The sequence below is a fragment of the Caretta caretta genome, chromosome 6, assembly GCF_965140235.1.
Source record: "Caretta caretta isolate rCarCar2 chromosome 6, rCarCar1.hap1, whole genome shotgun sequence".
NCBI lineage: Eukaryota > Metazoa > Chordata > Testudines > Cheloniidae > Caretta > Caretta caretta.
In genome coordinates this window covers 122,706,280-122,720,233 of record NC_134211.1, presented here as the reverse complement: position 1 = coordinate 122,720,233, position 13,954 = coordinate 122,706,280, and the positions used below count along the sequence as shown (strand labels likewise).

Sequence of the window (13,954 nt, the reverse complement as noted above, 5' to 3'; positions counted from 1 at the left end):
ATCCTCCCAACACTTGCACCCCACTTCCTCGGGAAGGTTTGGTAAAAATCCTCACCAATTTGCATAGGTGACCACAGACCCAAACCCTTGGATCTTAAGAAGAATGAAAAAGCATTCAGTTTCTGAAAAGAAGGATTTTAATAGAAGTAAAAAGTAAAAAAGAATCGCCTCTGTAAAATCAGGATGGTAAATACCTTACAAGGTAATTAGATTCAAAACATAGAGAATCCCTCTAGGCAAAACCTTAAGTTACAAAAAGACACACAGACAGGAATATTCATTCTATTCAGCACAGCTTAATTTCTCAGCCATTTAAAGAAATCATAATCTAACGCATATCTAGCTAGATTAGTTACTAAATTCTAAGACTCCATTCCTGTTCTGTCCCCGGCAAAAGCATCACCCAGACAGACACAGACCCTTTGTTTCTCTCCCTCCTCCCAGCTTTTGAAAGTATCTTGTCTCCTCATTGGTCATTTTGGTCAGGTGCCAGCGAGGTTATCCTAGCTTCTTAACCCTTTACAGGTGAAAGGATTTTTCCTCTGGCCAGGAGGGATTTTAAAGGTATTTACCCTTCCCTTTATATTTATGACAGGGGTGTGCAGGAGGGGGCTCAGGGCTGGGGCATGATGTTGGGGGGTGTGGTCTCTGGGAGGGAGTTAGGGTGCAGGAGGGGATTCCAGGCTGGGGCAGGGGTTTGGGATGTGGAAGGGGGTTTGGTGTGCGTGGTCCTGGCGGTGCTTACCGCGGCTCCTGGGAATCGTCCCGCCAGGTCCCGGCAGTGCAGCCCCTAGGTGCATGGGTGGCCAGGGAGGTGCCATGTGCTGCTCTTGTGGCCGCAGGTGCTGCCCCCTCAGCTCCCATTGGTTGCGGTTCCCAGCCAGTGGGAGCTGCAGAGCTTGCACCAGGGGTAGGGGCAGCGCGTGGAGCCTCCCTGACCACCCTTGTGCCTAGGGGCTACAAGGACCTGGCAGCTGCTTCCAGGAGCCGCATGGAGCTAGGACAGGCAGGGTGCTTGCCTTAGCCCCGGACCCCCACTGCGCCACAGACTGGACTTGTAACGGCTGCCGCCCGGAGCTCCCAGGGTCCCTTTTCGACTGGGTGTTCTGGTTTAAAACCCGACGCCTGGCAACCCTCTAGGTCATAGTGAATAGGGAGCCAGTGTAGATCCAGAAGCACTGGGGTCACATGCTCCTGGGAGGAGGTACAGTGTAACAAAGGTGCTGCCAAATTCTGCACCAGCTTCATTGCTCAGCCTCTTAAAATCATCAGAATGGCTCTGCCTACAAACTCAGGTTATTTTCTATTGCCCTTGCTGACAAGAAATTCTTATTTCTTTGGAGGGAACGTTTAGAAAAATTATCAGCTTGTACCCCAGACCAAGTGCAGCAGGGAAAGGATTAATGGGCTTCTTAAAGAGGGATTATAAGTGAATCCCTGTACTGAGACTGTGGTGGAAAAATGCTCCATACGATTTGCCTTAAAGTGTCCAGATGTAGAAGTGGTCCTTTGCTTTCCTCTCCTTTTAATCTATGGCTGTAGCCAGCACAGAATTCTTACCCAGCAGTGGGTGCGTGTGTTTTGTGTGTGAGAGAATATGACCTGTTACTGACTCCACATAAAAAGAAAAGAAAATTTTCCTGGTAACTTGTTAGGGTTTTTGCATATATTTTAACAAACTTTAGGGGGCACCATTTATGGGTGAATGGGGTGGCTAGAGAGGTGATAATATATATTATTATATTGCTGTAGAAACAGGCTGGATTCCTTGGCTGTTCATCTCTACATATTCTGATAATCAGGTGTAGGTTTTGTTGTAAAGGGCGTGATAGCACGTTAGCTGGACTCCATTAAAGCGCACACTTCCAACCTTAATTATTTTTAAACGAAGTTCAAAGTTAATGAATTTGTAGTTGCATATTTTCAGGTGGAATTCTAGCTTCATTTTTTTGAATGATTATAACTTTGATTTTTATAGGTGGATTCTTTTCTTTGGGCTTGTCTACTCGGGGATGCTAATGAAGGTTAATCCAAACTAACTAAAGTTGTGAATTAAAAGTGGATTAGTTAAATTGCATTAAACCCTCGTATGGACATTCTCATTCAAAAACAAAGTGGCCTTGATTCAATTTAGTTTAATTGGCCTGTGTACACCTGGTCACTAAAAGTTACCTAGGGTGCTTTAATGTAATACTGTTTCAAACACACTATGTTAAAATGCACCGGCAGGGTCTACACAGACCAATTAATGTGAAGCATGCTAGTTTGCTTTGGCAATCACATTCACAGAGAGTGAATTATCCCACGCTGTAGACAAGCCCTTGGCAACTAATAGTCTAAAGCAGGTTGAAGTCAGGAAAATAAAATTTGTACAGAAATCCAACTCTGTTCAACTTTCTAACAAAGTACATCCATAGTGTCCAATCTAAAAATAAAATTAGATTGTCAAGTCTGGGCCTAAAATTAGATTTATGGCTTTATTTTGATGTGTGGATGCTTGCATGTAGGTTCCCTTGCATTTCTGCTTTGCTTATGTACTCCAGTGTCCATGTGCATGTATGGTAATGCAATGAACTCCCGTGGAATTCTCTTGCCTTCTTTTACGCTTGAACTCAGAAGATCAATGTTGTTACATGTTTCACAGTTTATGGCAATTGCATCTGTTTCCCCTCAGTGCTTCAGCAAGGGCACCCACTCTTAAGCCTCTTGCTTCCCTGGCCGTCACCTCTGTTGGGTGGAGACATGCAACTCTCTCTCTTCTGACGGGGATGTTTCCAGGCTGAACAGTTTCATGTCTTCACTGTGTTATTCCCAGCAGATACAGTCTGCCCAAGCACACCTGGTTGCTTTTTATTCAGAGACGGTTAACAGTGTGACTGCCTACAATTATAGATACCACACAGTTCTTCTTATGCAAGCCCATTTTATGAAAGTAAAAGCACTACAGAGAAAACATGAAAAGCAGTAAGAAAACCTACACACATGCTAATAAGCTCACTAGGGTTCCCTCAGTCCTAACCCAGGCTGTAGTAGGAGCAGTGCTTCCAAACCCCACCATGTGGGATTCCTTGTTATTTCAAGTTAATCACATCTTCAGCTCAGAACACACACAGTTTTTTGGGGCCTCAGGAGTCCTTCTAACCCTTCCCTAAGGATTGGGGCCATCAGATGGCCCTGAGCCTGTTTAAAACCAGGATATTTACCCAACAAATCCTTTTTGTCTGGGGAAAGATTCAGGACATTCTTCAAGGTAGGCCAAGATTTAGGCCTTTGTTTCTCTCTCCTTCCTCTTACCTTCAGCTCTCTTCTAAGGTTATATCCTATATCTGGCTATATAATAGGCTGAAGTTTGATTTCTTGGCTAAATTAAAACTTCATAAACATGGTTTAACTTTTTGCAAAAGGTTTGGATTGAGAGGTGACACGGTCACCCGTTACCCTGTATTTATTGATTCTTGCTGGACAGCCTTTGAAGTGTTTTGTGATCTGTTTTTTGGCCTTTAAAATATATAAATTTCTTGAAAATCAGGTGGTGGTGGGGAACCTCCCCGCTGCCAAACGAATGGCCCCTAGTGTTCTAAACTGCAAAGCTTTCCTGTACATATTAAGAACCCCTGAGAGGTGATTTGTCCAAGGATAACTGATTCCCGAAACTCTTATTTGTGAATAAGAAACTGTCTTTTCAGGTTTGCACTTAAGAAGTAGCTATTAGTTTTGATGTAGCACTCTTAGAAGTAATTATGTATCAAATATAGTAGTAGTTAAGGAATCTGGGGGAAAAAAACCTGACCTGAAACTAATTCTTGTTCTTCTTTTTTTGTCCTTAGATATTATTTTTTCTTTCTTTCTAGGAAGTAGTTAAGAAAAAGCACAATGGAGTTTTATGAGTCTACCTATTTTATCATCCTCATTCCTTCAGTGGTTATTACGGTCATCTTCCTCTTCTTCTGGCTTTTCATGAAAGAAACATTATACGATGAAGTCCTTGCAAAACAGAAAAGGGACCAAAAGTTTCTGCCTTCTAAGATGGATAAAAAGAAAACGGAGAAGAAAAAGAACAAGAGGAAAGATGCTCAGAATGGGAACCTCCACGAGTCGGATTCTGAGAGCACACCTCGGGAGTTTAAACTGTCTGATGCCCTGATTGCAGATGACGAGCACGTACTCCCTGTTCCCTTGGGTCTGACTGAAGCTTCGAGCAGCGTTAGAGAACGGAAGAAGAAGGAGAAGAAACATAAGACTGTGCAAGAGGAGCACGTATCTAAGGAATCAGAAGGAGCCAAGCCTGCAGGCAAGAAAATTGAACCGGTCCCTGTTACGAAACAGCCCACTCCACCCTCTGAAGCAACAGGATCGAAGAAGAAACCTGGGCAGAAGAAGCCAAAAAATGGAATCGGTATCTCATGTTACATATATTACTTGCATGCCAAAACTGTGTTCTGCTTATTGCAAGGCAATGTAGCATTTAGTTATTTATCACAACTGTTCTTCTAGTTCTGCATTGGGCAAAAGTTCACTTCTCATTTTTAAGGGTTTTTTGCTTTTTCCATATTTCATCTGGCGGTGATGCCTTCCCTTTTCTCCCCCCCCCCCCCCCCCCCCCGTATTTATTTACCTCTACCAAAATTGGTGAGGTAATCTCCTAATTATCTCCTAATTCTGTTTTGTTCTATCGTTTGGCTAAATTGGTCTTAAGCTATTAAAGTCTTGATTACCTCAAAGACTGTAGAAAAATGTTTGCTAAACACTCTCTGGCATTCTGCTATCCCAAAATGAGACCCTAGGACATGAGAGAGACAAGATGGGTGAGGTAATATTTTTTTATTGGACCAACTCACCCACCTTGTCTCGCTCGTATTCAGGGATCAGCATGGCTACAACATTATTTCAAACCCTAGCACCTAGCAGTTGCTCTGATGAGAGTGGGCATACATAAAGCCCTGAATCCTCTGGCAATTAATTTTGCTTTAAGTTACCAGGATCTTTCTATAAGTTGGTTACTGCAAAGTCTGATACCTATGATAAGAACTCTTTCCATTGGGTAACTATCTTGGAACTGTAAGAAGTAGAAAATTTTAAATAAAATGCTCTCTGCATCTAGAAAAGAAACTGGTACAGCCATTATAGCCAACCTGCGTTACTAGAGTGTAGATCCTTCCTGCAGAAGGCAAGGACGCTGCCTGATCATAGACTGACTTATTGGCTTCTTTTTTATCCATATTATTGAGGTAGCAAAAGCTAGTATGTTAAATGTGTTAACGACAATTGCTTAAACATGAACAATGGTTTAAAAATATTCCAACTCTTAAAAGAATTCAAAAACAGTTGGAGGTCTTGGCCTTTTTATATGCGGCTGTATGTAACCTGTTAGACACAGCGAGTGGGGAAAAAAAATGACATAGTTGGTTTGTGGTTTAGAATAGAAAAGCAGATGTACAAAATCCTATAGTGTGGGTATTCAGATCTTTTCAGAAACTGTCTTTGTGGGCCTGGCTATGAAATGTGGTTTGAAAAGACTGTTTTGAGGGCAACCACAACTAACTTTTATCCTTGGATTACAGAAACTGCCATAACCCTATTGTGTGTTCCAGCTCTGATGGGAAGATCATGTAGAATATTCTCTCCAAAAAGAGAGCTGAATGTCTATTATAAGCAACTTTAAAGGGAATAGTTCCATAACATGGGACATTATTTTCTGCTTCTCACAGTTCCAGTATTTGTTGAGTGGGGAGAGGTGAATTGTTTAAGGGGGTGGCAGGAATATGTTGCTGAAAATGAGAAGTTAACTTCTGTAACAAAAAGACCACCAGTTTGGCTTTTGTGCCGCAACGCATCTTGATTGGAATTGTTAAAACTAGAGAATGCCAATTGCCATTTGTTTCAGTCTTTGGTTTCACTGCTCTGTGTTCTGCTTGCATGTATAATTCCCAGCATTGTTGCTGCTGCTAAGTTTGCTACAACCCTGTATTGTCTTTGGGTTTAACTTGGCTTTATTACATATGCACGCAGAACTTTAAATTCTGATTAAAGTGTAGGTGAGAGCATCTTCAGTCTGGAATGACTTCGCTGCTTATTGCAGTTTCACTATTTAAATGTAGTTCTTTGTAAATAGAGAAGTGAATGTCTCTCTCATATCCCTTTTGTAGATGACCAGGATTCAAAGAGTGAGTCATTTATGTCTCCTACCAAAAAACAAGACCCGCTGCTGTTCCAGCATGAGATAAAACAAGAAAGTGGATCAGGAAAGAAGAAAGTTTCTACAAAGAAACAAAAAATTGACACTGGTGAGATAATACTACAGAATATTTCTTAGTTCAAGTATCATTAACTGGGTATTACGTAAATAGGCGTACACTTGAGTAGCACAACCAATTTACATCCCCTAAAATTGGTAAAGGAGTAGCTTTTCTAATCAAAAAGTAGGAATTTTAGAGGGCAGAGACCTTTTAATTTCCTTAAAAGAAAAGAGAGAATTATTCGAAATGGGGTATTGTTTTAGGCTTAAACGCTACCTTGCTTTAGGCAAAAGTCATTAGAAAGTCATCAAATTTCAATTACCCCAAGCCTTCTATTCATCCTTTCTGATAATACAATGTCTCAAGGGAACATGGAGTGAAATTGAAAAGAGACATATTTAAAACTTATAGAAGTGACTAATTTTTCTTTTACACAACACACAAGCCAATGGTACTCGTTACCGCCCAATGACACTGAGACTGAGGTGGTTGGTTAGGATTCAGTAAAGAACTTTTGTAGGGTTGGGCACATCCACAGTTATGTTACGGATAATAAACCCTCATGTTTCGGAGAGTAAGCTGATCATGAACTGGTCCAGGCTGTCATCACTCTGCATTTGAATTCCTGTAACATCTTTTCTCTGGCCTTGACAAGTACTTTGTTGCCCTGCTCATATCCATTCCAAAGGCTGCTGCAAGATCATATTCCTGGCCCACGCTTTGACTTTGTCACCCATCTCTTTGGCTCTCCCTTCGCTTTTGCTATCACATCAAACCTAAGCTGCTTGTCTTCATTTTCAAGGCCCTTCATGGCGTATCCTCGCCCTATCCTCTCTCATTTGCTATTGAGATGTCTGTTCCTGCCTCCAATCAGCCCATTATGCCAGCCTCCATCATCCACTTGTTAAATTTTAGAACAAGCAGTTTCCTGCTCCCCCCTCACACTTGGGAGAAGTTCCCTGCAAACATCTGCAAAACCATTCTCCTCCTCCTCCAAAAATTCCATGATGCCTTCAGAAAGCGTGACAATCCTTAGACTGTTGGTGCGCTGAGAGAGACCACTGCCTATCATGCTGACCAATATTTTCTTGTTGTTTCCTGGGACTTCCCTGTCTCTCTTTATCCATCTGCCTCTTGTTCTGTTTGCACAGTGCCTAGCACAGTGGTTCTTGACTGGGGCTTCTAGTTGCTATGGTAAAACAAATAATTTAATAACAAAAATAGCTGCATCATGAGAGAACTTCCTCAGAGGTATCTTACTGCATAGTTGTCCATAAGGGAATTTCTTGCATGTTCCTCTGATGAATATGGGGCTAGTCACTATCAGACAGGTAGTGATCCTGTATGGCATTTTCTTTCTTCAGTCTGTTTCAGCCAGAGTGCTAACATTTCTTGGACCATAGACCTTGCCCATGCATAGGGAAATGTACCAAAAACTCAATTTCCAGCACCAGGTCAGCTGAACTGGCATGAAAACCAGTAACGTAGTCAAGGGTCCAACAGCCAAGCAGTTTTAACCCGTTTGGTTTAGACTCATTTTTCAGCCAGTTTCAGTAAAATGGTGAGGGGGAAATGGCTGTAATGAGCTTGCCTGTAGTATGGTTTCCAGCTGGTTCAGCTAAACTGCTCCTAGATTTAGGTTGGATGTAATGGTAAACTTTCCTGAAGTAGACATGACTATGTACAGGCTGGTGACTTATGATTCAGAGGAAGTATAGGGTGCTCGGCTAGGTGTCAGAGCTGGTTTCTCTTGCCAGCGCTGAGCTGCCAGGTGACCTTGGGCAAATCACTCCACCTCTTTGGGCAGGGACTGTCTCCTGCTGTGGGTTTATACATTGCCTAGCACTGGGGCTCCCAGTATCACTCGGCATGTCTAAGCACTACTGTAGTACAAATAACCTGTGAGCTTGCTGCTGCAAAATACTAGATTTCTTAGTGAAATCGACTTCAGTCTGCAAATGTGCTAGGCCTGACTGCTGTCCCTAGTGTATTCTGCCTGAGCAGTTTCGTTTGCTTGTGGGAATAACTCGCTGGGTGTATTACATATAAAGTAGATCAATATTTCACAAATATAATAGTCATTTTCCCCCCATCTTAAACTTTATTAATGCTGAACTCTCCATGGTGTTACAGCCATAGGCAGTCAAGCCTCATAAGTTACATGTGGCTATTTCATTAAAGCAAAATGAAAGTTGGAATACGAATGTCAGTTTATCTGCTGGCCAAGTACTAAAAGGCGGTATTGATAAATGTAAATTGAGTTATTAAATCCTTCTTTTAGAGATACTCATTTGATTAGTTAATTGAACAACTGTACTCAGGTTATTAATCTGTGGTGAAAAACAGAAATGAGGATTTATGAAACTCTAGCTGATGAAGTTTTTAAAAGAGGACCAGGTACATTTCACCCACCTCTTTCTACCATGATGTGCTTAAGTTCTGAAGTGAAGGATAACTATTATATGACATTAACATGTTCCATGGAACTGTAGTTACAGCTTTGGTTGATGAGCCTCCTATTCATGCGACTACATACATTCCTTTGATGGATAACTCTGATCTGAACCCTTTGGTGGAAAAGAAAGAAGTGGCTGATATGGCCAAACAAGACATAACCGAGGCGATCCAGAAAAGCGGTGCTAAGAAACTGAAGAATGAAACTGATAAAGGTAATGTAACAAAAAGAGACAATGTAATCAATTTACAGCCTCTGTTGTGTGTGGAAGTTGCATGAATCTGTTGAGCTGAAGAGATGAATGTTCAACTCCATCTTCAGAATGTGTCTATACATTGTTAAAATTATTCCAATAGGAAAGCAGACGTTGATTTTCTTAATCCTGAAAAAAACCCTGTCTTATTCCCTAGGAATCCCTCGTCTTTGGGGGTTTATTTCTGACTACAGGGAATTGCTTTTACATTTACCCATCCTTTTGATCCTTTTTACAGTTCTGGGTAAGGAGCCCAGTTCCCTTATTGACTTCCTGCTGAGCACTGGGAGCCCTCTGCCCCCAAAAGAAGGTTCAGAGGAGAACTGCAAGTCTCGCTCCGCTTAAATCCATTAAACACTGGCTGACTGTCAGTCCTTTCCTGGAACCCACCACCAAGCTTTTTGAAAGCCCAATCATAGGGCTTGGGGGGGACCCTGGAAACCTGTCTGTTTACATACTCAACACCCCTGAATTTAAGTACCGTGTACTCTGAGCAAGCCAGTGCTCTATGAGGCATAAAACAATAGGGACTGAAAGAGGCTGCCTGACGCTGCAGGGCCCTGAAATGTGATCTTCACATGTTTGAATGGTGGAAGAGGGGGATGTTGGGAATGAGTGAGGGGGTGACCCATTAGTCAAGCCTGTAAAAAGGATCAGTCTCTTGATGTCCTTATAAACATTATCTAATTAATGACTTGGCAGCCTGCTTTATGGCACTTTGATTTCTATATATGGTAACTTAAATATAGAATTGAAGGGATCTTGGCGACTTTCCGGGGATTAAAATGGAACCCCAGCATTGTATTGTTCCTCTGTTTTTCCTTTTCCCCTGTGCTTGTAATCCAGATGGCTGTTCAATACTACAGTGAGGCTAAAAGCTTCTCAGTTGCACCCATCCCTTCTTGTTTACTCCCTTGAACGTAATTCAAATGTAGCTAATTCTTCTGTCAACTGGGATTTGTCCACCTAATTGAGAAACATTCCCTTATTTCAGTTGTAAGCTTCTTGGGCACAGGGGCAAGGTTTTCCTCTATTTGCAGAGCACCAAACACATGTTGCTTTGAGCCAAGTTCTTCTCTTCCTGCGGCGTCTTAACCTACTTGACTCCTGCCAGTCAGGGATTTTGGAGTTTCGCTCCATGATAACTGCGTTAGTGACAGCCTCAAATCTAGTTACTGCTTGATGCGAAGGCCTGTCGTCAAGGCTAATATGAATTTATCTGCTGAATAGAGCAGATAATTAACTACAATGGCTCAACATCTTTCCCTGGTCTGTGGGTTTCAGGGTTTTGTCATTCATTGGCTTGTTCTCTTTCTAGGTAATCTCTTGAGTGCTGCTAAAACTGATTCATTTTGCTACCTGCGCTTCTACCACTTCTGTGTTAGTCAATGGGAGTTGGTTTTGATTGGACCCACGTCAAATCTTAAAAAGAACATTTGGGGTGTGGGTTTGGATCCCTTTCTGTTCTTTTTTGTATCTGCTTTTTCTTTTCATTTGTTCTTTCCAAATTAATTAGTTCTCACAAGTTTCTCCACTGACATTCATTCCAGTGCTAATTGATGTTTGGTAGGTATATTGAATATACCAGAACTTTACGCTAAATTTTACTAAAATTACTATGGGTGCAGTTTATTTTTCTGAACTGTTGCTATCATTCATATACCAAAGATAAGTAAACTGGGTTTGACTGTTCTCTTCTATCCACATTAAATCAGACTGTTTTCCTGCTGCTAGATGCCTTCGTAATTTTAATATAGGAATGAATCAAAGTTATTTTACACTGAGGCTGTTGTGTTCTTGAAAACTTCCATTTTCTCCAGTTCAGAATCATATTGCTTGATGAATTCAATATCCTTGCTATTTGCACCTCACTCTTACTCACAAAATAATACTAATTGCCCTTTAACTTGGGAACTAAGTGCAAGTTACTGTCTCTTAACCTAAAGACTCTCCTACCTAGTACACTTCTAAATTCATGTGCTGGTTTTCATTTTCTTCAACCTGTTTGTTTGATTTGTGGCTGGTTACTTTATATCATTCTATTGAGTGCGCAAATTGTGATCTAGTAGAACTATATATTCCAAGGAGTCAGCTGCAGGCTTCGCAGTCAGATTCTGTCCTAAATATAAGGCATATTGTCTTCACTGAATATGTGACTCTTTGCTGTTTAATTTCAGTTTGAAATATCATAATACATTTATTATTTTGGAGCAAAGTAAATGAATAGATATTCACAACAGTGTAAATGTCACTATTCTTTAATTATAGAAAATGCTGAAGTAAAGTTTAAGGACTTTCTCTTGGCTATGAAGAGCATGATCTTCACTGAAGGTGAAGCCCTCTGTGTGGTTGAGCTGCTAAAGGAGAAATCCAGTGGGATTCAGGATGCCTTGCAGAAGGTGAGCGCTGTAAGAGCTAGATAGTACTATTTATTTTTAATACACAAGTGTTTGGAAGGGACACTGTCAAGTTACCTAGACCAAAAATGTGACCTGCCCGAATAATGGCTCTGTCATGAAGATCTTGCATTCATTTCCAGAACGCCTCTTTTTCTACTTACTAAGCGTTGTTTCTGTACACAAGTTAATGGTCAGCCATCAGTATACGTATACTGGCTATCCTACTAGGTCCTGGCCTGGTAGGCTGAGAGTTGGCTTTGTGCGCGTGTCAAATGAATGTTGATTGGTTGGGGAAAAAAATAGATCCATACATTTCAGAAGGCAAAACCTACAAGATGGCGGCACTGCTAAAGCAGGCCTGTTTTCTGGCCCTGTCCTTTTTTGTGGAGATGGTATACTATAGCTCCTTGTGTTATCTCAGGAGCTTAAACACAGTGGGTGAATTTGGACTGGTGGCAGGAAGAGGGATTGGGTCAAAAGGGAGAAGGAAATGAATGCTTTGTCACACCTGAGAAGGTCACTGCATCTACTCTGTACAGATGTTTGCTTGAAGTGGGGGCCAGACTATCTGCGTTAAGTAAAGTCTAACTCCATTCCCTGGGCCCCACAGCAATTTTACAGTAAGTCTTGAAGATCATTTGATAGGACACGTTATGTGAAAAATCTAATGCAGCTAATTGTGGTCTTGAAAACAGATAATGCACTTTTCCATCTTCAGTACGTTCTAGAAACACTAGAGTTGTCATGTTAAGTCAGACCAATGGTTCATCTGGTGTAATATCCTTTGTTAGTACTTGATGCTTCAAAGGAAGGTGCAAAACCCCAATAAGCATGCTATTGCGTAACTCTCCATTATTTTGGGAAGCTTTCTCATTAAATCCAACAGTCATTGCATAGTGTGTCTTGAAGGAGTGATATCCCTTACACATTTTATCTTAGCTAGTCAGCTGTCTGATGCTTATTCATATAAACATCTAAACTTCTCGAATCCTACTAGGCTTTTTGCTTTCATAGCTTGTGGCATTGGGTTCCACAGGCTAATTATGCATTGTGCAAAAACTTTCCTTTTTATATCCCTTTAAATTGGTTGACATCCAAAGAAATTAGAAGGCTCCTTATTTTATATTTTGGCATTAGTTATTTCAGCCACTGTTACGTAATCTCCTATGAATCCCCAAAGTGGTCCTGATACTTTTAATCTCTTATGGATGTTTTCCTATGTCTAAAATCACTTTGTCACCTAACCTGAGCCTTTACATTCCTACTATATTCTTCTTGGGATGGGGAGACCAGAACAGAACACTGTGTGGATGGTGTCAGTGTAAAATCAATGTGTATAGTGGTGACTCTTTTCAGTAGTATTCTGTTTTGTTAATACAGCCTAGCCCCTGGTTTGCATGATATATGTCTGTCTGTTGCTATTGATTTGAAGGGAGCTGTTCAAAACATAGAAGTCTTGGCTTCTATAACCCAATAAAACCCAATAAGTGTTAACTTTTGCAGGTGAAAATGTGGATATTACCCAACCAATAGCACAGGCTGGATGTGTGTGTGCACATGTATATGTACAATATGCTTTTATAGAAAAGTTCCATTTTCACTACAAAGGTTAGTAGTTGTGGCCCTTGGACTCCACAGAGGAAAGCAGGAAATATTGTTGTCAGTCACTTTATCAAGTGAAGAAGGTATTTGCTTTGTATTATTGAGCTGCTACCAAACAATTGGCTTACTTTACCTCTAAGTATTCACTTACCTTCTGGCTTTCTCTCTGCCACAAACACAAAACAAAGATGGAACCATTCATGGACAAATTTAAAAGAAAACTGAATATGGATCTCCAATATATTTCACCAGTTATCAGACTTAATCTAGAAATTGCCACATAGTCACAAAAACATTTAGTAAGTCTGCCATCAGTCACATAAACTGAGTTCTAAAATGTCTACATGCGGTAGAGGTCACAGGCATTTATGTCGGATCTAGAATTTGCCCAGTTCCCTTTTCTTCCATTCTGTTTGCATATAGCTTTACAATAACATCTAGGGCAAGTGTGAGTTATATATTAACCCTCTCCTAGAATCAACGTGATTCAATCATGCTGATAGACTTTGCCACAGAGTAATCTTCTGGCAAGTACAATGTTTTTGCTGTCGTTGCTATATGCGGAGGGGAATCCCAGGACAACATTTCCTCTATTGGGTAGTAATATGCTTTAGGAGACCAGGCTAGTTGCGTTGTAGCAGCATGTAACTTTTTTACTACATCTGTAGATAGCGTCTCCCCAAACCACCACCTTCCTATCTGACCTCAAATATGGAGAATAATCTGCTCAAATGCAGCTATACCTGCTGTGCTGTGTGTTTTAAAGGCATATCCTGGTCTAATGAAATTTGTTAGTGGCCTTTTGTAGCAGACCCAAAACGCCTTCTCATGCATTACGTTGCTAGTAGTAGGCTGACAAATGATTGCGTGCTGGATTGTGCAGCAGTGGGCATTAGCTGAAGGAGGGGTAGGGGGAAACCCCAGTCGTGTTTACTGCAACTTTCAATATATGCCATAATAGATAAGTCAGTTGTAATACTTTCCGCACGTTTGATCACTTTTAATATCC

At 41.1% G+C, this 13,954-nt stretch overlaps 1 protein-coding gene across 12 annotated transcripts in view; it reads left to right on the top strand.

The window, feature by feature from the left end:
• KTN1 (kinectin 1) overlaps positions 1-13,954 on the top strand; it is a 114,705-nt gene that overhangs the window by 40,355 nt on the left and 60,396 nt on the right. For all 12 annotated transcript variants that reach the window (XM_048853188.2, XM_048853185.2, XM_048853187.2 and 9 more), the window contains exons 2-5: positions 3,828-4,396; positions 6,147-6,284; positions 8,729-8,905; positions 11,213-11,343. In XM_048853188.2, coding sequence (XP_048709145.2) covers positions 3,874-4,396; positions 6,147-6,284; positions 8,729-8,905; positions 11,213-11,343 — 969 coding nt within the window. In that variant the 5' untranslated portion in view covers positions 3,828-3,873. The remainder of the gene's footprint in view (positions 1-3,827; positions 4,397-6,146; positions 6,285-8,728; positions 8,906-11,212; positions 11,344-13,954) is intronic.